At 34.0% G+C, this 23,392-nt stretch overlaps 1 protein-coding gene across 3 annotated transcripts in view; it reads right to left on the bottom strand.

Annotated features, from left to right (window-relative positions):
- Positions 1-252: 252 nt before the first annotated feature.
- Positions 253-23,392, bottom strand: part of LOC131608720 (protein SWEETIE-like) — a 29,387-nt gene continuing 6,247 nt past the window's right edge. For 2 of the 3 annotated variants that reach the window (XM_058880236.1, XM_058880239.1), the window contains 41 exons: positions 22,890-22,994; positions 22,547-22,636; positions 22,366-22,446; positions 22,217-22,285; positions 21,094-21,219; positions 20,465-20,568; positions 19,809-19,941; positions 19,305-19,411; positions 17,958-18,068; positions 17,714-17,881; positions 16,269-16,355; positions 15,048-15,141; positions 14,227-14,295; positions 14,016-14,138; positions 13,859-13,927; positions 13,662-13,766; positions 13,409-13,497; positions 12,036-12,192; positions 11,326-11,475; positions 10,613-10,662; positions 10,372-10,471; positions 10,054-10,110; positions 9,899-9,966; positions 9,018-9,111; positions 8,230-8,432; positions 7,740-7,884; positions 7,559-7,627; positions 6,765-6,821; positions 6,447-6,533; positions 6,118-6,246; positions 5,827-6,030; positions 5,232-5,696; positions 4,429-4,494; positions 4,122-4,219; positions 3,921-4,020; positions 3,617-3,761; positions 3,190-3,497; positions 2,975-3,109; positions 2,688-2,855; positions 2,472-2,597; positions 253-2,217 (listed from right to left, as the gene is read on the bottom strand). In XM_058880236.1, coding sequence (XP_058736219.1) covers positions 643-2,217; positions 2,472-2,597; positions 2,688-2,855; positions 2,975-3,109; positions 3,190-3,497; positions 3,617-3,761; positions 3,921-4,020; positions 4,122-4,219; positions 4,429-4,494; positions 5,232-5,696; positions 5,827-6,030; positions 6,118-6,246; positions 6,447-6,533; positions 6,765-6,821; positions 7,559-7,627; positions 7,740-7,884; positions 8,230-8,432; positions 9,018-9,111; positions 9,899-9,966; positions 10,054-10,110; positions 10,372-10,471; positions 10,613-10,662; positions 11,326-11,475; positions 12,036-12,192; positions 13,409-13,497; positions 13,662-13,766; positions 13,859-13,927; positions 14,016-14,138; positions 14,227-14,295; positions 15,048-15,141; positions 16,269-16,355; positions 17,714-17,881; positions 17,958-18,068; positions 19,305-19,411; positions 19,809-19,941; positions 20,465-20,568; positions 21,094-21,219; positions 22,217-22,285; positions 22,366-22,446; positions 22,547-22,636; positions 22,890-22,994 — 6,486 coding nt within the window. In that variant the 3' untranslated portion in view covers positions 253-642. The remainder of the gene's footprint in view (positions 2,218-2,471; positions 2,598-2,687; positions 2,856-2,974; positions 3,110-3,189; positions 3,498-3,616; positions 3,762-3,920; positions 4,021-4,121; positions 4,220-4,428; positions 4,495-5,231; positions 5,697-5,826; positions 6,031-6,117; positions 6,247-6,446; positions 6,534-6,764; positions 6,822-7,558; positions 7,628-7,739; positions 7,885-8,229; positions 8,433-9,017; positions 9,112-9,898; positions 9,967-10,053; positions 10,111-10,371; positions 10,472-10,612; positions 10,663-11,325; positions 11,476-12,035; positions 12,193-13,408; positions 13,498-13,661; positions 13,767-13,858; positions 13,928-14,015; positions 14,139-14,226; positions 14,296-15,047; positions 15,142-16,268; positions 16,356-17,713; positions 17,882-17,957; positions 18,069-19,304; positions 19,412-19,808; positions 19,942-20,464; positions 20,569-21,093; positions 21,220-22,216; positions 22,286-22,365; positions 22,447-22,546; positions 22,637-22,889; positions 22,995-23,392) is intronic. The other variant, XM_058880238.1, reaches the window with a different exon arrangement.

Below are 23,392 nucleotides of genomic sequence, written 5' to 3'. Positions count from 1 at the left end.
TTCAAAATTTACAAAACAATCCACTTATATTTCCGTCTAATTCACCATTTCATTAAAAAAAAAATTGAATTTGAATAAAAAGGACACAAAATATTGAAACTGATTATGCTTGAGCCAATCTTTTACTTTAAACCCATTAGTTTTCATTTTTTATTTCCAAGAAAACGTAAGAAGTCTTCTTCTTTTCCTATTCCAACAAGTAACCAATAAATAATTTGCATAGGATATATATTAAACATTCATGAATGTCTGTTGTTCATAACTGACAATTTCAGTATATCATCAAAACTCCGAAATAAATGTGATAGCAATCCATCATTCAGCTCAGCAACAAATTCTGAATAGAGGTTGAATGTCATAAAACTCTAGCTATGGAAATTTGGAACCCAGTGTACTAGCAAATCAATGTGAGGCAATAATAAATAAAAACTACATGCAACATATTACAGGCTGACAAATATTTCATTCTCTATAGTCTTCACTCTTCAGCTAATCATTCTAATTTTGTACTATTCTGTTCACTTTCTACTGGACTTTCACATTCCTTGCTGAGTTACGACGTTTGACTTACCAAGTCTTAGCATATTCATCGCATCTGTTACACTGTTCATTATTATCTGACTCAGAAACACCCTTTTGAAGCTACGGAGAATCTGATACAACTTGTTTATGCATATCCTCGTTAGTTGATCCTTTAGCTTCTACCTCAGGTTTCTGATCACAAGAATCTAGTTCATTACCAGCGATTGAACTTACCAATTTTTCCTCTATCTCTTTATATGCAATTTCTCCTTGACTTTCAGAGATTCCTTGCTTAGAGTCGTAATTCTCATTTTCATTCACACCGTCTTTCTTTTTGTCTTCATCACATCTGTTCCTCTGTTCAATATTATCCGACTCAAGAACACACTGTTGACGTTCCGGAGAATCTGATACTACCTGTTCAGGAACATCCTCTTCAGTTGGTTCTTCAGCTTCTACCTCAGGCTTCTGATCACAAGAATCTAGTTCATTTCTTGGGATTGATGGCACCTTTTCTTGAAGCTCGGAGCTTCCCAATTCTTCGTTCATCTTTTGATGTGCACTTTCTACTGGACTTTCAGATGTTCCTCGCTTAGGGTCATGACTCTCATTTTCACCGACACCGTCTTCCTTACCGCCTTCATCACAATCCTGTTGACGTTCCGGAGGATCTGATACTGCCTGTTCAGGTGCATCTTCAATTGATCCTTCAGCTTCTACCTCAGGATTCTGATCACAAGAAACTAGTTCATTTCCTGGGATTGGGGATACCTCTTCTTGAAGCTCAGAACTTCGCAATTCTTCCTCCGCCTCTTGATGTGCACTTTCAGCTGGACTTTTAGACATTCCATGCTGAGAGTCATGACTCTCATTTTTATTCAGATTGTCTTTCTTAGCATCTTCATCACATCTATTATACTGTTCATTATTATCTGATTCAAAAAATCCCTGTTGAAGTGCCGAAGAATCTGATACTGCTTGATCAGGTACTTCCTCTTTAATTGATCCTTCTGCTTCTACTTCAGGCTTCTGATCACAAGAAACTAGTTCAATTCCTGGGATTGGTAATGCATCTTCTTGAAGCCCAGAGCTTTGCAATTCTTCCTCAATCTCTGGATGTTCCTTTTCTGCTGGACTTTCAGACATTCCTGGCTTAGAGTCATGACTCTCATTTTCATCCACACCATCTTCCTTAGCATCTTCTTCACCTCTATTATACTGTTCATTATCATCTGATTTCTGATCACGAGAATTTAGTTCATTTCCTGAGATTGATGATGGCACTTCTTGAAGTATAGAGCTCTTCGATTCTTCCTCCATCTTTTGATTCTCATTGTCACTTGGCTCGTTAACCCCAGGACCAGTTTGATCATGAAACTCAACATCTGCAGTAGAAACTTCCATATCTGATGAGCTTTCAACAATGCTAGGATCTTTCTCTTTGGCAGAATGCTCTGTGTTTGATTCATCTCCACCTTCATTTTTAGAGACTGGGAAAGATTGAAAAGCATCCCAATCATCTTCACTGTCATCATCTTCCTCCTCGTTATTCTCATCTGTTTTCATCACAGCAGCTGAAGGTGCGGGATGTTTCTCTTCACTTACTCCCACTGGCTTCGGCATTTTAATATCCAAAACTGGAATTTTTAGTTCTGTTTGGTTTTTATCATGTGTTACAGAAGCTCGTATTACCCCCTGCATGTCGTGGCAATACAGAAGTAAGCAACAGGAGATTTTATCAGAATATGGACAAAGTTCCTAAACATCTGTAACAGAATCCATGACTCAATGCATCGTTATTAAAATTAAAATGATGTTATATTATCCTCTGCAAAACATCTTATCGTTTATCTAGGTTAACCTTTCTCTTTTTAATAAAAAATTACAAATGAATTATAATGGAAGCGTATCATTACGTTGCACAGAAAAAAGAATAGCACCAAAAATACCTGAAGTTCCTGGCGGTGCAGAGGAGGCATTGATAGTAAAACATCCTTGAAATGCATGGCTGATGAAGGAATTTGAGCAAGGCGAGAAACAAGCTTGATGGCTGTGTTTCTTAAATCCCTTATTTCCTGTCATTTGTTTGAATGATCAAAAGAATGCATAATAAAATCACGAGGAGCTAACTCCAACAATAGAAAATCTCAGTTTATATTGATTACCGGAGAAAACCCGTCGGTTGTTGACAAGAAAATCGTGACAATGGCCTCCAGAAGTAAGGTCATAAAACTTCTCTGGCAGTCATTACCTTTAGCTAGGGCTTGTAACACCACCATGAGACTTAAACATTCACTGGCAATGTTTACCGACTCTTTCGTTAGAGTATTCTGCTATCAAAAGAAATATAAATCCTTTAGCAACACGAAGAATTGCAAAATTCAATGAGCAAATAAAATGAACTCATGATATTATTAGTCACATTATTGGCAAAACAAAAGCAAATGTGTACCTTTAACATTTTGTGGATCAATGTGAAAATATCAGTAATTAGCTCCCCAGCAAGAAACATTAAGAATGAGTTATCTTCTGTATTAACACCTCTTTGAATCCTGGCTTTAAGAAATTGCAAACCTATAACTTGGACCTGTCAACAACAAATTACAGTCATCGGTATTTCTCTCTGGGTTACATCAACGATGTGATATTTCCTACATATTCATTTACCTGCATATTGGAATCGCTGAGTACAGTTTGGAAACATCGAACGCAATATCTTATTGCAATAACACAGATGGATTTGCTTGCTTCACAATTATCAACATATTTGCTTTCAAGAGCCAGTTTCGCAATTAATATGATTTGTTCAAGAGAAAATGCAAGCTTTGCATGTATTAGTTTCCGTTGGTTTAAACTCTTAACCTCCTGCAAATGGAATTCCTCGATGCCATACTTAATCAAAGCAGCAATAACACTCAGACAAGTTTCAAACATTTCTCTTAAAGGAAGAATGCTATCATCCAGCGCAGCCTCATCTACAAAATAAAATTGAGAATAACTCCCTTAGTTATGCAGTTGAATGAATCAAATTTTATTTTTCACGGGGTGGGAAGTATGCATATGGATAAAACTGACTTGGACTAAAATAGCTCACCATCACTTATTCTCTTTAACAAAGGTATTGTACAGTTGACCATGTCAATAGCTTCTGATAAGTAAACCTCAGTTGAAGCCTCCTTAACACACTTGTAGCCAACTAAAACTAATGCTAGAACCATTGATTTTGGATGTTGGGTCATCTTGAGTAACCATAATCAGAGCAAGTCAGTAATGATAATCATCTTTTAGGATTAAAAAATTGCACCAGGACTTCCAAGAAAATATAATTTTAAATGTGTAAAAAATGATAGTAGCTGAGATAAAAACCAGTTATCTAGAATCATACAAAACAGGCACACCTTGTTCTCAATACGTTTAATTACTGCCACAGTTGTGCTACATAGTGTATGTATCACATTTTCTCCAGAGGTTGGATGATCTACTGAAATTGTGTCAGTTCTGGACAACAGACATTCATGAATATTTAGCATATTATATATGCAAAAATGTTTATCAAATAAGAAACTACAATAAGTTATTAGTCACAGGAAATCAATTACCTGTGAAATATTTTTAAAAGGTAGTGTATACAAAGTTCCATCGTTATCAAAGCAAAATTTTCACTATTGAAAATCTCTTCCGGGCAATTTTTGGCAACCTGTAGGGAAAACAAATGAAACTTGAACTTTGCATGTCATAAAAAGTGAACCAATTAGGAGAACAGCTAATAAGATTAACACGCCATTCAACAACAAATCGTGCCTAATAAGAAAACGAGGACTTTCAGTGTTTTGAAAAACATACCCTACAGGGATATAAAATATAATGCAGAGTTAAAATCCTGAAATCAATTTCTCGAATGCGTACCTGTGATAAAATTGATATTGCAAGACTATTCCAAGAATTATCCATGTATGTGGAATATGAAAGAATCTGCATCCATTAAACACGATAAAAAAATATTAGAATTCTCTACATGATAATTCCTTATGTGTATTAAACTATGTTCAAAGAACTTGTCATGAATAAAAACAAGCAGAACTATTTTACAGTCCAATATCCTCATACAGAGTAGTGGATTGGCATTGATATACTGACTTAGTGCAGGTATGTTAGCAATACTGACTGTCAGTAGATTTAAGAATTTTAGGTGCTCCCAATTCAACGCTGTTGCAGCTCCAAATTTGTAATAATTATATACATTGAAGAAAACAGAGAACCTATTTCACCGGGATTAATCTATTAAATCACAAATTGAATTGAATATCTACTTTGCATGTCAAACATACATGCAAGTTCTGTGTCAAGGATAATTTCTCCTTAAACATGGTTAGGTGGAGGAACATCATTGGTTTTACACATTACCTCGCGTAGGGACCCGTAAGCATAGACAGTGCATAGACCCACTTTACCTTATGTAAATTGCAAAGGATTGAGCTATTGGCCACTTGGTCAATAGAAGAAGCATTTTTTTTATGGGTAAGTCAATAGAAGCATTAATACCATATAAAGGACCAAATCTTCAAAACAAAAAAAAAGCTTAAGCTATTAGGGAAATATCATGAAGGTAATAGGACTTGATTGAGAGGGCTGAATGTTGCACCCACTACAAAAATAAAATGATGTCTTAGAACTGTATGTTAAATAATACTGTAAGAAACAACACCCACCTGCAGCAGTTCTTTACAAATATCCATGTTAAGCAGTCCCTCTCCAAAAAAACTCTCAGTTGAAAGAAATTGAAACATTGGTAGTACAATTTCATATAATTTCAAGCCTGGGGGGTTCACATCATCGCTTGGGGAGTTCCCACCATGCTTCACATTAACAAAAGCCAACTGTATAATTGGTTTGTACAGGATAGGATGTTGTGACTGAAACAGACCAAGAAGAGAAAATCCCCATAAGAACTTGAAATCTTCAAACTTCAATTGGACCATGCTATACTGACATTTAGCAGCACTATGTTTGTCAGTTTCTTTGACTGAGGCTTTGGTGGAATCATCTCCTTCAGAATTCACTGGAACTGAGTCGATTGCAAGTGCTTGCAAAATTACAGGCCAAGATTCATCTAAGCATGGCCGTAATTTTGAAGAAACAACAGGTGATTGCAGCCCATCAAGAAACAGATTCCACTGCAAGTAAAGTGCGACTAGAATGAGAAAGAAACTCTGATGACACCAACATAATCATAATGATCCAGGTTTGTCTCCGAGATGAAAGTATGCACCCATGAATATCTGGAAGGTTCATGTTCATGCTTACCTTCCTCTTTGGGCTCAGGCACAGGCTTATATAACTATAATCCTTCAATGTATGGATCCAGTACTTCCCTAGAACACTCGAGCTCTTTTGGAACAATGGTAATAATGTCGAGTACTCATCTGGAACTCCATCTTGGTGCTTCCTCATGGATGCATATATATAACACTTGAGAGAAGCATGAGCGGCCAGAAGTCTTACTTTGATCTAAAATGTGAATTATAAAAAAGATAAAAGAACTAGATATAAAATATTGAAATATATTAAGTTTATATAACATTTAGAGTCACATGCCTTGCTTGTGACCCATTCCGCAAACGAAGGATAATAAATGTCCTCAAAGTCATTCAGTGGCCGTGAAATCAAAGAAAATATGCGCCTGACCACCACTTGATCTCCACTGATTATTCCGCTTGTTAATATCTGAAATTATTACATATTACAGAGTATAAATTGTGTTTAATTTCATAGTTAAGGAGCTTCCGTAAAATATTCCTAACATCGAAATGACTAATTTGAGATATGTTTGGAGTAATAACTAGGTGAACTTTAGGGTATTTTAAAACATTTAATAAATCAAATTCAAAGGTAACTGAAATGAATAGAATGATGAAAGCTGCAACCTTGGTAGCCAAGTGCAAGCCTGCCTCCAATAAGCTAGGACTAGAAGATGTGTCCAAGGTGGTACGAACTGCAGATACTAGCTGGGCCTATATTTGTAATAGTTTCAGTTATTCCAAGAGCATCACAAAACTCATAATCTACATAACTATTAAAATGAAGTATCTGTTCTATAGGATGTTTAAACACAAGCATGTGCATATATTAAATGATACTTGAAAAGAAATAGAAAGAAAAAAACTTAGTAGACACACATAAAAATTAATTGACACGTGTCAAGTAAACAATTTAGGGGGCGTTGAAATCATTTTGTTGAATACCTGATACTGTTCAAGTAGAAGATGCTCAGGAAGCTCTGGGTCAGCTGCTTTTTCAAACTGTAAATCCAAAATTCACATATAAGCACGAATTAACAAAAATTGACCAGTAGGGAGATTATAAGCTACACCATGCAGTATACACAACATTAAATTAAGAAGAAAAGAAGATGATAAATACAATTACAGATAAGCGTTAAGCTTAAGAAGCAATCATGGAGGACAAAGGATCGTCAAAGGCATAGGGGCATATGAGAAACACAATACAAAGAAAAGACAATAAATCTTCAGTAGAAGTAAGCTCTCCAGTGCCTTTAAATACTATCAGGGAGGCTCAGTTAAAGATACCATTTTCTGAACATCAAAAAGAGGCCCAAAACAGACCCTGCCTCATACCAGAACTACAAAGTGTGAAGAAATCATGAAGATACGCACATTTCACCCATGCCAAAAAAGTAAAATCTAATGTTAAGAAATGTGGTTGGACCTAACTCAAACTTACAAAACCGGCTTGTAGGGTGAGGATTTTCCCCACTTATAAAGACACGTCCAGGTCATATATTGTCCAATGTGGTACTCTTAACATCTAATAAAGAGAATAATAGTTAGCAGACCCCACCCTAAAGCCCCTCCTCTTTTTCTAACAGAGCATCTAAGTCTAAAACTAATAACACGATGTTATAGTTATTGGGAAAAGACACAGGAAAAACTACAAATTAGCTACAAGAAAAGACGTATACAAGGAAAAACAAGCATAGAATAAGCGCATCCATCATATATCATAGAAAACATACTACCTTATCCACAATAGTGCCAAGAAGACTAACGCCTACTGGCTGCATGTTCTCAAACTGGATTGTGCTAATCTGATGAGAAAAAAATAACAAGGGTGATATTAATTCTAATATATCTTTAATATTTCAGAAGAACAAAGGGTAATTTATTCACTGCTCCTATATTCTACTTGGTTGGCAGTACCTGATAAGCAAGTGATATTAACTCTTGCAAGTGGAGAACTAGCCAATCACCATGGGACTTCCCACTTGCATGTTCTTTCCTTGCCAAAAAGAGGTCAAAATGAGCAGGATTTCTTCCTACAGCATCTGGTAGATGGCTCAAACATCTATAATAAAATAACGACTCAAATTACATTCAGTAGTACAGAGAGACTAAAAACAAGATTCTTTAATTGGCAAAAAAATACATCAGCCTCAAAATATAAATCAAGACCGATTTTTTATTTAATACTTTACTGAAGGATGAGGACATGTTTAGCATTAAATAAATTAACACCACGTGACAAAAGCCTCTTTTAATTATCTTCAATAGTAAAAGAGGGCAGTGAATTTATTCAAATTTATACAAATTTGAAATAGAATGAATTTTATCATTTTTAAGAAAGATGTAGGAACTGTAAGTTCAATGTATTTATAGCAAAAATTAAATTACATGATTAGGAAATACATACTCTGCAGCAAAAAGTCTAGTCCTATATCTGAGGTACTTCTCTCTATTAGCTGCACCGGTGGATGTTTGAAACTGGTTCTGAGTGTTGTTGGAGCCAGAAACCATATTATCTTCATCATTAAGGTTCAACCTTGAATCACCATCTGAAAAATCACTTTCTGCATTGTTATTAGTTTCAGTGTTTCTCATTGACGTTGCAAGGACCTGCGATAATTCCCCATTAAACCACTGTCAAGATTTGGTGAAATGTTATGGAAAGTAATACGAAGGGGAATGGGAGAAAGGGGCTACTGAGGGGAGAGAAGGATTGAATTGAGGGTAAATGATCATTTCTTTACTGAAGAGCAATCTTTCTTTTTTATTTAGGTATTTCCATAAGATATTGTACTTGGAGCTTTGCCCTAGTTTGCTCCCTTCTATTTGTCTTGTAATAAAACCAATTCTTATCACTATGCTAATGCAGATACAGAGTTTATATGTAACATAGTTATTTTGGGAACTGAAGCTTCCTATAATGTGCATAAAAGACCAAGCATATAAAAGTTGATTGCTCTTCATCCCTGAAAGGATCTTGTTATACATCAATTCCTTTACTTTCGGGCCTTTTAAAATCTTCCTGGTTTCAGAACTGAATTTCAAACAATAGTGTGAAAAAGGAAACATCCACATCTTTCATATGCATCTAGTGCTATTTGTTTAAAAAGTATCAATTTTCCAGTATTTTTGTAGCACAACTTCTAGACATTGTGAACCATGCAGAAAAATGTGCATTAAAAATAGAAAGCTTACCACTTTGCGACATACTGATATCCAATGTGAAGGGCATGAAGGACATGATGCATAGAGTAATCGCATAATAGTGGTTCGCACTAAGTTACCAATTCTGCATAAATGAAAAGAGTAAGAACTGAGCTTTATAAAAGCCTAACAGAACTTATTTAGGTTGGCCAATATCTAATTTGTTAATAAAATATAAATGATACCTATTGTTGCCCATAGCTAAAATTTTGAAAAACATTTCTAATTTAAGTACATAAATAATGCTAACCATACATTTATTTTAGTCCCCTCATGAATAACATTAGTAAATCTTAAAATAAGCTTGGATCTCATCCCAAAAGCTAGCTCAAAGGATGAGGTTGCCTTAACACAATTATATAGTCAAGAGCCCGGGAATGCGAGCAATATGAGACTTCAATACCCACCTTCCTACTTAGCAATGGCCTTGGGTCCAATTCCAACATTGCAATTCTTAATCTGCCTCTGATGCCATACTAGGTTTTTATATTGGGCTTACAAGTTACAACCCGGTTTTGTAAGGTTGAGTTAAACTTGGCCTAAATTTTAAGATGGTATCAGAGTCTGTCCAAGATCTGTTGACCACCTACTATCAGGTCACCTCACCACTATCACATCACTCGGATCATGCTTCAGATGTTAAGTTCTAGGCGTGAGGGGATGTCTTAAGAGTCCCACATTGGATGAGTTAGAGTCAACCCAAATTCTAAGAGTAACTATAGTGTTTTCCAGAATATCATTAGTATGAATGCAATCATATGTGTTTAAACAAATGCCCTTTTCTTTTATTATTAGTAACATGAAACTATTGTAGGTTAGTGTCCGCAGGCAAGAGTAAGAAATCTTTTTTTTTCTTTTTCTTATTCACATACTCTGAATCAGTTTCTTCATCTAACATAAAGAACAGGTTATCTTCAATCTGCTCAACAATAACAGAAGCCTGTAAAGATTAAAACCAACTTTCAGCACAAAAATAATATACACTAATATATCTATATTGGAAATCCTTCCAGGGTTAGAAACCAACCGGATCTTTCTCAATTAGATGTCTTAGAGTAGAGATTGCAAGATGGCGTAAAGTTGGCTGCATCAAGAACTATAGTTAGTTGAAAATAGTGAATAACAAATTAATACTGTTGAGATATTATAAATATAATTAGTATCAATTAGGATATTATGTTAATATGTCTTGATTATATTTACTTGATTTTCCTTTCTTAGTTGATTCTTTTCCTAATTATTGGGATTGACTAGGAGACTCGTGTGTGTGCGTATTCCTCCCATATAATGAATCGGATTTTCAGTCTCAAGTAATGCCAATAGCGAAAAATATGAAGAAAAAAACCTGTCTTGATGACAATGTAGAGAGAAGAGTCTGCACATGAGAGTGCACAGAAACAGCTTTCGGTGCAAAAAGAACAAGTTGTTGAGTGAAGCGTGCACTCCTGCAATATAACAAGCAAAACTACTGAGAATCATCAGTAGAGATAACACTCGACTGAAAAAGACTTTCCCAAAAGCCAAAGACTAGATGACCATGAGAAAAATGTAAATTATATGATAAAGCATGGAGTTATGAAGCATACTCAAGCATTGTTGAAGTTTCTTGCCAACAGCTTATCTCAGCAATGGCAGACTGAAAAGAAAAAGAAAAATGCATGAAATTTACATTTACAACAACAACCAAGCCTTACAATAATAAGTGGGGACCGGCTACATGGATCAAACTACGCCGTAATGTTCTATCAAAAACCATGTTTCTATCCAACTTGTTAATCTCAACTCTCAAGATCTTTCTTAATAGTTTCTTTTTATAGTTTTTCTAGGTCTTCCTTTACCTCTAGTTGTATGAAGTTTACATTTAATGATTTTAAAAAGAGGAAAAAACGAAAGCCATGTGTTATGTGAACATTTAATTATTAATATATTTAATGTAATGGTTCTGGTAAAGTGAAAAGCTTAAGTTTTGTGACAACAGGCAATATATACTCAACTTTACAGTATGGCTGGAGTGTAATTGTTGTATCTTTAAGGAAGTTACTTTTGCCACGCAATTGATTGGGTATCAGATAAGGCATTTGGCTGTTATTTGACCTAAATGATCATAGCTTGCGGTCTCTTATGGATGCATACCAAAGAGACATGTTGAGAAATTGGGTAGCTTCACCTCATTACTTTTTTAATACTTTTCATTTCATTTGCATTTTACTTTTATATTAGACATGATCCCTTGTCTTCCAAATTATTTACAACTATCTTCTCTTTCTTCTTACATTAAAATAGTTCTAAAAAAATAAACCTTGGAGCGTGAAAAAAAGATGCTCCCTGGTACAAGCTCAGGACCAAGAACAGCAACTATAGCATTTATAAGGCGGCCAACTCCCTGCTGAACGTCTGCCAAACCATTATCATCAGATAAAAGAATGTCCATAGCAAGGGAAAGAGTTGCCTGCAAAGAAAAATAGAGATAATAATGAAATCATAAGATAGATAATATTACAGAATAAAATGAGGTACTCAATCAGATTAACAAATAAAAACAACAACAGTTTTCCTTCCAGTCCTTTATTTTTCTTTAGTTTTTGGGTGCAAAAAGATAAATCACTTAGAAGAGATGTAAGGAGGATGTGGAATGCAGAAATAAACTACTATACATAAGCCAGGCAGGCAGTAACTTACATGGGAGGGGATATGCTTCTATTGGTAAAACATTGGCATAAATTTTCTGAGCCATGTTCATGTGAATATGTATGTATGATAAAAAGGGGTTCTTTTGGTAAAGGATAACAAGGGTTTTCTGTGTTGGATAAACATGAATACTGTAATAATCCATAAAATAAAAAACTGAAATCATTGGTGCAGATGAATCAATTAGTGACATTTCAGCACTATGAGTAATGTTGATCCTTAAGAAAGATCTTCATTAAAATAAGGGAAAGGCAGACTATCTGTTCTATATGTGAGAAATATACTGATCACAAGATGCTGCTGACATTTGAAATGAGATACCTGGACATGAGAAACAAAAGACAGGCCTGCAGCTTCAATAGTTAAAAGAAGTCCATGCATAGACCAGATCTGCAGATTTGGGATAAAACTTTTAGCCAGCGCGGTAATAGAGCTCACTGTTGCAGGCACTAAAGTTGACAATGCAATCCCTCCTGCACTGCAGCAAGATATATAAGATAAAAACTGTCAGGACATATGGAGTCATGGGAAAACGAAGTAAAATATACAATTTCTCATTTAATTTGAGAATAGTTATCAATCTGCTCAGCCAAATATCTAATGAGATTATAAATTTACAAGTATAACGTAACAGAAAGGGTTCAATAAATAACAAAACTGTAAACCTCTATTGGAACCAATATGGTTTTTGTAGTCTAATCCGATGATGAATTAAATCATTCCATGAATGGGAGCACAAATTCTGTAAAAAGGCCAGTATAAAAGTGTAAATTTTATTATTATTATTATTATTATTATAATCAGTGTAAATTTTATTATTATTATTATTATCATTATTATTATTCATGCTAACAACCACTTTTTTTATTATATTTCAATTGCTAATCAAGTTCATCACTTAAAATTTTCCACAAATATTTACTATATATCTTGAAAGAGCAAGAAATGAAATGTTGTAGCAAGATCCAGTGTAGAAAAATGGCTTCGCCTACTTATAAAATGATATGGCTTAAACAGTTGCTTAAAGAACTGAGGTTTGGGTGTGTTTCAACTTTCAAAGATGATGCTCGTTGGTGAAATAGCTATTTTGATTAGCTTTTGAAGAAAATCACTTTTAATAAAAGAGGGAGAAAAACATAATTTATGGTGTTTATGCTTTTTCAACCATATTAACGAACAACTACTTTAACAAGCATAGTTTTTCAACTTGAATGTTATTTCATTTCAACCATAATTTATGTTTTTTTTTAATCACTAATGGATAATCTTTAAACTATTTGTATCAGAAATTATTTTTTAAGAATCTTAAACAAACACGCCCTTGTGGAAAATTGTTACACATGGACTCTATTCTCCTATTAGCTTTCTTGTTTTCCACTTTTCCTCTTCCTTAACAAGACTCGCTGTACTTTTATCTTATTGATTGGTTCTTGTGGAGGATTTCAAATCTTTTTGTCTTTCGTATATCTCTTCTATCTAAACATACAAAATCTCGGCATAAAAATTACGGTCCCTTAACTAGTCAAACACATATCCACTATAGTTAAGGAAGAATTTGAACTACAGAACAGACAAGCTAGTTGAAACAAATTAAAAAATTTCAGTAATTCTGAACAGAAGGAAGATATCCTGGTTTGGAGAGGGTGGGGTTTGAAGAATTGATTAAAGAAAGATGCAAACTATTAACCAGAGACCTGTGATGAATGCAGCCAAGTGCCAAAGCAATTGATCCAGCATAGTAGGAATCAGTTGCTCCATTTAGCTCACCAAGTAGTGATCTAGTCTGTTAGCCACCATCAATGATGGAAAAAAAATCAGAACTGAATGCACTAAATAGCACATACAAAATTTAGAAGCTATGTGTGTGTGGACTGTGGAAGAGAAAAAAGTTTTTTATAGGTAAATCACAGTTCTATGAGGATTTGAGAAGCAGAGTAAAAAACTTGCCAATCTAGCAGTGAAGATATCATTTCCAAATCGAGCTAAATATCCAAGAACTTCAGATGATGCTCTACGCTGTGATGCACAAATGTCTCCCTCCACCAAAATACTCTTCCATTCAAATATGGCAAACAAAGAAAAGCAAAAATTAGCGTTGAACAATAATTAAATGTGTGTCATAGTGTTGGTTTAAGGGTTCCTACCTGAAAAATAGATTGCACCAACCCCAAAATCTCTTGTTCTAATGTTTGTGGTCGAAAAGAAAGCAAAGACTGGAAAAGATAATGAAATCAGAATATTAATATTCGGTGAGATCAACACAAGGAACTTGGATCATGCCAATAGAAGGATAAACAGAACCTTAAACCCAGCAAGTAAGCCCACGCAAATATTGGTTATACTAGATTTGCGCCAGTGTTGTTTTTTCCCAGCTTTCAGACACTGCTCAATTACACCAAGAAGGGACAGCATGCCACCACTATCCTGAGATATAAATTACTAATGATTTCAACAACAGGGAAAACACTAACAGAATTCTACAGAAATATAATAGCGGTTTACGATGCTCTACCTGAGAAGAAAATAAGATCCCGAAGAAAAGAAGCATCTGGTTCACCAAAGTCTTGCTTATTGTCTCCGGCTTCAAGGTTAAGTTTAGGTTACCAAATGAAAACACGCCATTATGATAAAAACAATAACTAAAACAAGATTGCATGGAAAAGGATATATGAAATAATCTGGATAAACAAATCAAAATGTGCTAATGAAACTACAAAGAAATTCTAACTTAAATTGTACAATAACAACGGAGCACTTTTCCTACTAAATGAGATTTAGATACATATATTAAATGACATCATTTTGTTCTATTAAATACCAAGTTTTCACCAAGGGCCAAATTCTTAACAAGGCCTTTTAAAATGATTTCTCCCAAGAGTTTTTCATAGTCTTTCTTTCTCTTGTCTTTTCCTCAAAAAGCAAAACCATCTTACCGATAATTCATCATTGTGTCCTTAAACTAGCAAGAGACATTCTCGACTCTCAATGAACATCAATCATGTTATGAATGTATTACTAAATGTAGTTTAGAATAATATACACGATGATTTTCCATGGGGCATTTCTGAGTTAATATCAATTGATTCCCCTTCTAATCTCTCCTTCCTATTATTTATATAGCCTATGTTTTCCATCTCAGTAATTAACTTCCTAATTAACTAGTCTAGCTAAATCAGTAATAGATTAAAGAACAAATGATAAGTTAGGTCAAATACAAATAACGCATTAAAAATATATGGGTGATGTTAACTACATATGTAGTAGATTTTTCCTGAATTAGTAATAATTTATGCCAAGAGTTCCAGATTTTTAATTTTTCCAAAGAAATAATACCTGAGGAAAGCTAGAAATTTCATTCTCCCATACACAGGGCATGATGCTATCTTTTCCACCTTGAAAAGCTCGGAGCTCATCTTCAAACCAATCCCTTGTTTCATATAAATATAAAGTTGAGAGAAGTCAGTAGGAAAATGGAGAAGAAAAAAGAGAGACCTAGACAACTGCTCCACTTGTTTTCAAAATAATGCTGAAAAAACTAACATTTTATATAATATCAGCCTCGCCTATATTAAGTGTCCTAAATATATAACAGAAATATTAATATTTTGATGACAGAACAGAACTAAGTTTTTTAATGAGTATCATTTGCCAATGCCAAAAAATGGAAAACAACAAAGGTAATTTGGAACATAAACATTACATGTGGTTAGAGGAGAGACAAAATGAAATCTTCTGATACAAATCTCCTTTTTATGTCAAAAATTGAGGGTACACTAATGGTTTGGGATGCAGTCAGTAACAGGAACGGAGACAGACAGAGGAATCCAAGAGTAGAGAAACACAGAAGGTGGAAAAGATAGACTAGCACAAGATGTACAAGTTTTGGTTTATATCTTAAATACAAAATATTCTATTATATTAAAAGAAAGAAAAAGAAAAATATTGAAGCAGCCAAAAAATTCTCCATATAGCCTAAAATAAAATGAACAAGTACCAAAAGGCTTCATGAGTCTAAAGAATGTAAAGTGATATTTTCTTAGCATGTGCTCTAGAAACATTGAAGATATAAGAAGCCCAACTTGGTTCAAAGTTACAGGTACAAGCTGGTAAGATGTTATTTAACCCCATCACAGCTATATTAGGCAGACACTACTTTGATTCCTCTGTTAATCATGAATATGGTACTGGGCAACTTCAATCAAATTTCATCCATTTGCACTTAAATAACTAGACAAGATTTAACTCCAGAAAATAAAGCCAACCACCTCTGAAAACCACTAATGGTTATAGAATGAACAAAAGAGCAATGCAGAGTGGAAAAAGGCAAGAACAACCACAAATGTAGTCTACCTTGACAGCACCAAAAAGAGAGAATTGATAGCATCTAATATGACACAGTATACTTTTCTTATAATTTAATGGAGGAGTTTGTCATTTGCAAACAAGTTAGGGAATCTATGTAATTTCATTTAACATCAAGGGTTCATTACAATACACTCTAATAATTAGGAAAAGATACTACAGAGCATAACAGTATAACAGACAGATAGATACCTTCCAGGAATCCACGGACCCAACCATGCATCTCTCTTGTCTAACAGCATCCTCAAGCATGAACTTTCTTCACATTCTGAAGCATGTCTTATTCAAACAAGCAATAACAAATATTCAGATCAATCAATGAAGATTTAACGGTCTAATCAATTGTTATGTAAATGACGTAAATAAAAGAAAACTGGAAAGAATTCTAGAGTGGATGTGATATGACCTGAAAAAGTTTTATTAGTGAAAAAAACTGTTAGCAAAATTTTTCGTTGTTTTCAAGACAATTCCTTAGTTTATTAGAGTTAACACGGCCCTATTGGGTCGTTAGCGGGTCGCGGGAGCGGAGCGGGTTAAAAACCACTTTCTGTTTAAAATGACGAAAACCCCAAAATACCTTTTAAAAATTATTGTTTTAAGGGTATTTTTGTCAATTTGCACTTCAGCCATAATATCCAATCTTCATCTCTCTCTCTCTCATGTTTGCTTCGCGTTCTATGCTTCATCTTTCTCTTTTGTGTGCTTCATCACTTCATCTTTCCCTTGTGTGCGCTTCATCTTCTCCCGTGTTTGCGCTGCCACCTTCTGGGTTTGTCGGTAATGGTACCTTTAAGTTCTTTTCTTCTTCTACTATCCTCCGTTTCTTTTCTTCTTCCTCTATCCTCTGTTTTTTTAAAATTAAAATTTAATACTTTATTCCCTTGTGTTGCGTTAAATTAATACAATATTCCTCCGTTTTTTCATTTTTCTTTCTTAATTCAATATTCCTTGCTAATATTTTTATATCAAGACTTGTTGATGTTGAACTGATTAAGGGTTGTTTTGTTAAATCTTGTGTTTTGATAATTTAATTTATAAACCTTTTATGGGTATTGAGTTATTTGTTCAATTTTACATTAAGCATATGTTTCTAGTTAGTTATTAATATCATTCATGTAATTTGTCTTAAAAAATAATAAAATAGCAGTCATACTACTATCCGCCATCCCGCTATCCCATTTTTAGGGTCAGCCACTCCGTGCCGCTATCCGGTATTGATAACTCTGCTCTTAATAATATAATAACAGTTACAAAACTGAATAGCCAAGTTTCCTTAATTCCTTTATGAGAGTCTAACATCCTCTCACCATACATGTCGTGCGGTTGAGTTAGGGTTTACAATTCTAAAAGAAGTGAAGAGGCTAAATGACATAACCACAATTCTAAAAGGAGTGAAGAAGAGGCTAAATTCTTATAGTAACGGAAAAACTTCACTACAATTTGATGTGTATAGTTTGAGCATAAATATTATGTGTTTAAAGAGGTTCTAGTGGCACAATGGTTTATTTGGGATAAAAAAACAAGCAATTTACTTCTATTTGGAGTTGAATGATTTATTTGGGATAAGAAATAAGCATTTTACATCTATTTGGAGTCAAATAATCTGAGGATAAATAACAGAAAAATAAAAACACTACCTGAACGGAAATGTACATAGTTGAATAATCTGAGGGTGGTCATTTTTAAAAGACGCGGGATCTGGGACAGATTGATAAGCTATTAAAGTTTTGATGATGAAAGTGTCAACTGCAGGCTTCACGTTCGGAAGCTCCTTGACTTTTAATGCCGATATGTATGATAATGCACTGCTTTCAACAAGGGTTAGGAATTACTATCAACAGTCAAATGAAGTTACAGCCATAAATAAAGCAGCACAGATACCTGTTAAGGTATACAAGAACGGGTTGAAGTAGAACTCCATCATTCATAACATCAGGAGATATAAAGCATTTTATAAATGCTGTAAGTGCGTGAACAGCTGCAGACCATACACTACAAAAAAAGAGCAGACCATTAAAGACACATGCACAATTAGAATTGCTTCTGATTTATTATTCAAGACAGAACACGTCTAAAAAATAACAATGCTTGGCAACTTCAAATTTTAAAGAAATCTACATGACAAGAAACATGTGGATCCTATCTTGACTGAAAGACTGTGTTCAATTAACATAACAGCAAATACTTCGTGAATATTTTTCCTGATTTGATTGGTTTGCTCAATTTGTTACAAAGCAAGGATATTCCCAAAGCCTAACAGATCATACAAGATCTGTGAAGTGAACTAACAGAGAGAAGATTACTTTCCTCATTGTTTATGTGGATGACATCATCCTCACAGGTGATGATTTACGAGAAACGGGAATGCTGGAAGAGACTTTTCCTGTGAAGTTTGAAATAAAAGATTTGGGGTCATTTAGGTACTTCCTTGGTATGGAGGTAGCAAGGTCCAGACATCGAAAAAGACATATGTTCTTGACCTTTTAAAGGAAGTTCTGAGGCTGAATATTGATCAATGCCACAAGACATTTGTTAATTGATGGAGTTAAAGGGAGTTCTCAAAGAATTCGTTGTAGCTATTAACCTTTCCATAAAGTTCTATTGGGCTGATAATGCAACAATTAGCATTGCCAGAACCATGTCCAACAAGATTGAACCAAACATGTGGAAATTGATAGGTACTTCACAAAGAAAGAATAGAAAATGAGACTGTTTGCATGCCATTTGTCCCAATATCTTAACAAGTGCAGATATTATACTCACTGAAGAGTTATCCAAAAATATATCTGAATTTCATGATAGCAAGTTGGACATGATAGATATTTTTACACACCGACTTTAGGGGGGTGTTGCTATAAAGCCCTGCTTTAGAGTCTCCAACTACCTGGTTCCCTTACTTTCAAAAAAAAATCTGATTACCTTTCCATTTTTCTTTATTTCATAATTTTCCTTTGTATTAATTAGGATTGTATCATATATGTATCAATATCATTACCAATATCTGACCAGATTCTAGGATCTTTTTCTTTTACTTCTGCAGTTTGGTTTCTAGAACCAACTCTGCTCCTATAGTATGAGCTGTATCCGTTTGGTATTATGCACAAGAATGAAAACAATTTTCTCTCACAGTTCTTTTAACAATGATATTCACCATATAAATGCAAATACTTTGGCTAATATGAAAAAGTTCAAAATAATTTGATTACGGAAACAATACGTTGTACTTACTATATCCTTGACATTAAATCATCAGTTTTTGCAACTTCATTTTCTGGATTCCCTGTAAAGAGTGTAGCCCACAGTGCTAGAATATCAAAGACATCCTCTTCAAGCTCCTGCGAGCAGGGAAAAACCCTAAAACATGAGACTTTTGCTTAAAAAAATTATAGGGAATATCACCAAATGCATTCCTAATAATAATTTTAACAATTCATATTATCATGTCTTGCAAAACACGCGTGCAAATTCTCTGTTATAATTTCAAGAGGATAGATAGCTACAGAAGATAGACAAGGGCTTGAAAAGATTTGGAAATAATATGCCTTATTTTGGAGCCAATAAGACTGACGCATTGAATATTTGATTCTTCTCCTTAACGTGTTATGAAATATTAAGGCTAATTTAAAGCTGATGTCAAATATTTTCACACGCTTTCCTTTACCATTCATTTTATTAGTTTCATAACAATTATAGCTTTTCAGAAAAAAATTCGGACTATCAACAATTTAATACCTCCTTAGGTAAAGAAACCAATAAAGATGACAAAAGCAACCATCCAGCTTCTTTTTCAACTGTCGCTGCTGACGGATTGTGGCTATATTCTATCAGCATTTTCTTTGAAACCTCAAACACTAATCTGGGAAGCCTGGTTATAACACATTACTACATATTAGTACAAAAAATCAAGCAAGCATTGAACTGCATAAGAAACAATTCTTTTGTTGTTATCTAGTAGCATATGGACAGAGTTTAAACAAAAAATGTAAATTCTAATAAGATATTTAATTGTGTCAATGAAGAATGCAGGAAGAATTAAAAAATATATATAAAGATAACAAAGGTGTTGATTGACATTTATATCAACTAAGTTCAAAACTATAAAGTATTATGGGTCTCTGAACCAGTTGTGGCACCGATTCATTACACACATTGTCATCTAAATTATTGGATTGTAATCTGTTTTCATTCCATCTCAAAATATAGATAAATAGTATAATACAAACAAAAAGACATCATTTTCAAAGCAAAGGCTCAGTGACACTGTATATACACAGGGGAAAGGAGTTCATTAATTTGGTGGTGCAAAAACAAAAATACAGGTATGAAATTAAAAAATAGAAAACAAAAAATGTAAGAAAACTAAGGGAAAGAAGAGACAATAAATAAACCTTGCTGGGTAACCAAGAGGCAATTTTGGTGAAATAGAGACTAAAGCAGCCAAGACAGTAGCCTGCCCGTGCAAAGAATCAAGTTCAAACTGTAAATTGCTACCCTGCAGACAAAGTATTACTGTCAATTCAAAAAATGAAAATTTATAGAACACTAGTTGAAGACCTGAAACTTTTTTATAATCTCTGCGCAGAAAAGCTAAAACTCCACTAAAAATTTCGACCTACAAAACATTTGAATATGAAATTTGGTGGCTTCTAGGGGGATCAGTGCTTCATGTGGTCTATAATGGATCACATGTGCTAGCCTTTTTTGGACTCATCTCATTCTCATGAACATATGGTGGATCCTCAATGTAATATTTTGCATAATGAAATGAAGGGAAGAAGATTTTGGCTAATTAATTACAAATTTAATTATCAATACATGTTTCTATCTTTTTATGTAATTTTGTTGTGCCACAGCTATGGACAGTTTCTCTTTCCTCATCCTCTATTATACTCTTTTCAAATAATTGTTAATAAAAATTATTCTATCAATAACAAATGCTTTTGAAACAAAAAAAATTATCAATAACAACAAATGATGCATTGAAATATAGATTATCATGAAGTTTGAAAAATTTTACCTTTTCAAAAGAAACACTCTCTCTTAAAGCAGTAAGATTGGTCACCCCATATGAAGTTAAACCACTGACACAAGTTGGATCAACTTCAGCCATTGCACGTAATGCTAAAGCAGCTTCAATCCGAACCTAACAATATACCAACTTCAAAAAGCTATAACAGAAGGACAAGACATGAAAGCCTGGATAAAAAGAATTATTCTCTGATTCCATATTCCGCACAAACATGAACCCGATCAAAAGTATTTCAAATTGGATAAAGGCATGCAAAAAATACAAACATTTTTAAGAATTCCAGATAGCTTCTAGAGTAATTCAGTGGAAACTATAAGCTCTCAACTTATCAAGTGAGGGGTAAAATTAACTGTCAAGGAGCTAGTCGCCTAACACTGTGGGGTTAAAATCAGCTGTCAAGGAGCTAGTCATCTAAACATGATTTGAGTATGTAGGGTTAAAATCATTGTTGGGTACATGCCTAGTATATTCATTTTATTTATATCTCTAGTAAATGTACATAATCCTATATAACCACCGGAGCTTAAAGTATACAAAATAACTACGCTGTGGTTAAATTTAATAACAATATTAACTAAGCTGAACAATTAATCGCGCAAGTGTATATTGTTTACATTTCTAACATCACGTCCTAATAAAATTACATACACAAACACGTCTTCAAACTTTCCTTAATGCCATCTCCCATACAAGTTTTTCAATTTTTACCACTATGAGCAACATCACATCTTCCTAATCAATATAGAACTCAAATTTCATTTTGAATAATTAAGAAAAGAAAACCCATAATTAGGAAAAAGGAGCACATTTAAATCTCAAAGACCTTCAGATAAGAAGGTGCAGAGCTCAAAAATAAAGGGGTTTCCATTTATCTTCCAGAGATAACCATTGTAATTGAATTTCAGCCATCATGTTTCGCTGCACAATTACCAGAAAAAAACTATCTACAAGGGCATATCACATTTAGTTTTTATAATTTCTATCCAAGAGCACTAGGAAGATGACGTGTTAAACCAAAACAAGAATAAAATCCAAAACTAAGTGCAGGAATAATAATAATAATATAAGCATAGGTGCATGTATATATGTATGCACACTATCACGAGCTCACCAGCTTTGAAGAATGCGACACCGCAGCAACTACAGTGTTGTCAAGAACTTCCTTAAAATCAAAGGGAACCTGCAAAACGACAAATTGAGATAACACACGACGTCCCAGGCATACTTCCTCCTTTTATAGTAGAACCTAAGTCTCGTTACCTCTCCCAAAGTCTTTAGAGTATATGACACTGTTCGTAAGGCCGCCACCATCATGGAAGGACCAGCTTCAGGTGACTGGAGCTATATGCCAAAATTTTGGGGAAAGAGGGTAGGGTGTGAATGATTCAGTATACATCATTAAGATGAAATAAAAGCAAGAAGGGCATAAAGAAATCTGCACCTGCTTTCCTAGAAAAAGCAAAAAATCCCTCTGAGTGGGCTCAGTCATTTGATCTGTTACACCGACGCGAAGAACATAAAGAACACATGCCTGCAGCAAGATTAAGATGCTCTGGTCAACAGTTTAAAAAACTAGAAATATTAAAGGAAACCAGTGGCTGAAAATTCTAGCAGTTTGCTTTAATCAAAGGCCCACTAGCATCTTCCCCTGATTCAATATTAGGACCCATACACAGTATTCTACCACTAATCACTGCCATTTTATCTCAATAAATGCACATCATAAAACAAATCAACTGCAAAAGAGAAAATATAAAGAACATTTCATCGAAAGAAAAAAATACCAATGCATGGGCATCAACAGAAGTTTCAGCACGGAGCATTTCCATAACTTGCAGTGCATAATTTTGTAGCTCACTATCTGGATGTAGATATTTTATACGAATTGCCTGCAAAATAGAAATTGACAGAGAATAAATGATCGACCAAGACAAAACTACCAAAGGTATATATATATATATATATATATATATATATATATATATATATATATATATATATATATATATATATATATATATATATATATATATATATATATATATATATATATATATATTGCCAATAAAGAGAGAAGACTTGTGCACAAGATGAGCTCAAGATTATACAAATAGTTCACTGCAAAATTATATTAATTACAAATCATAATGCATTAAAGCAAAAGACTTTTTCACAGCAATAAACAACAACCAACAATATCTTCATTATTTATATTTCTACTCCAGTTAAACACCAAACCCCAGCAAATTAACAAAATAAGAAAACTTCCATAAAGCTTCAATTCAAA

Source organism: Vicia villosa, linkage group LG6 (genome assembly GCF_029867415.1).
Source record: "Vicia villosa cultivar HV-30 ecotype Madison, WI linkage group LG6, Vvil1.0, whole genome shotgun sequence".
Classification (NCBI taxonomy): Eukaryota; Viridiplantae; Streptophyta; class Magnoliopsida; order Fabales; family Fabaceae; genus Vicia; species Vicia villosa.
Note: the sequence above shows the minus strand (reverse complement) of the source record. Positions and strands in the feature narration are given on the sequence as shown.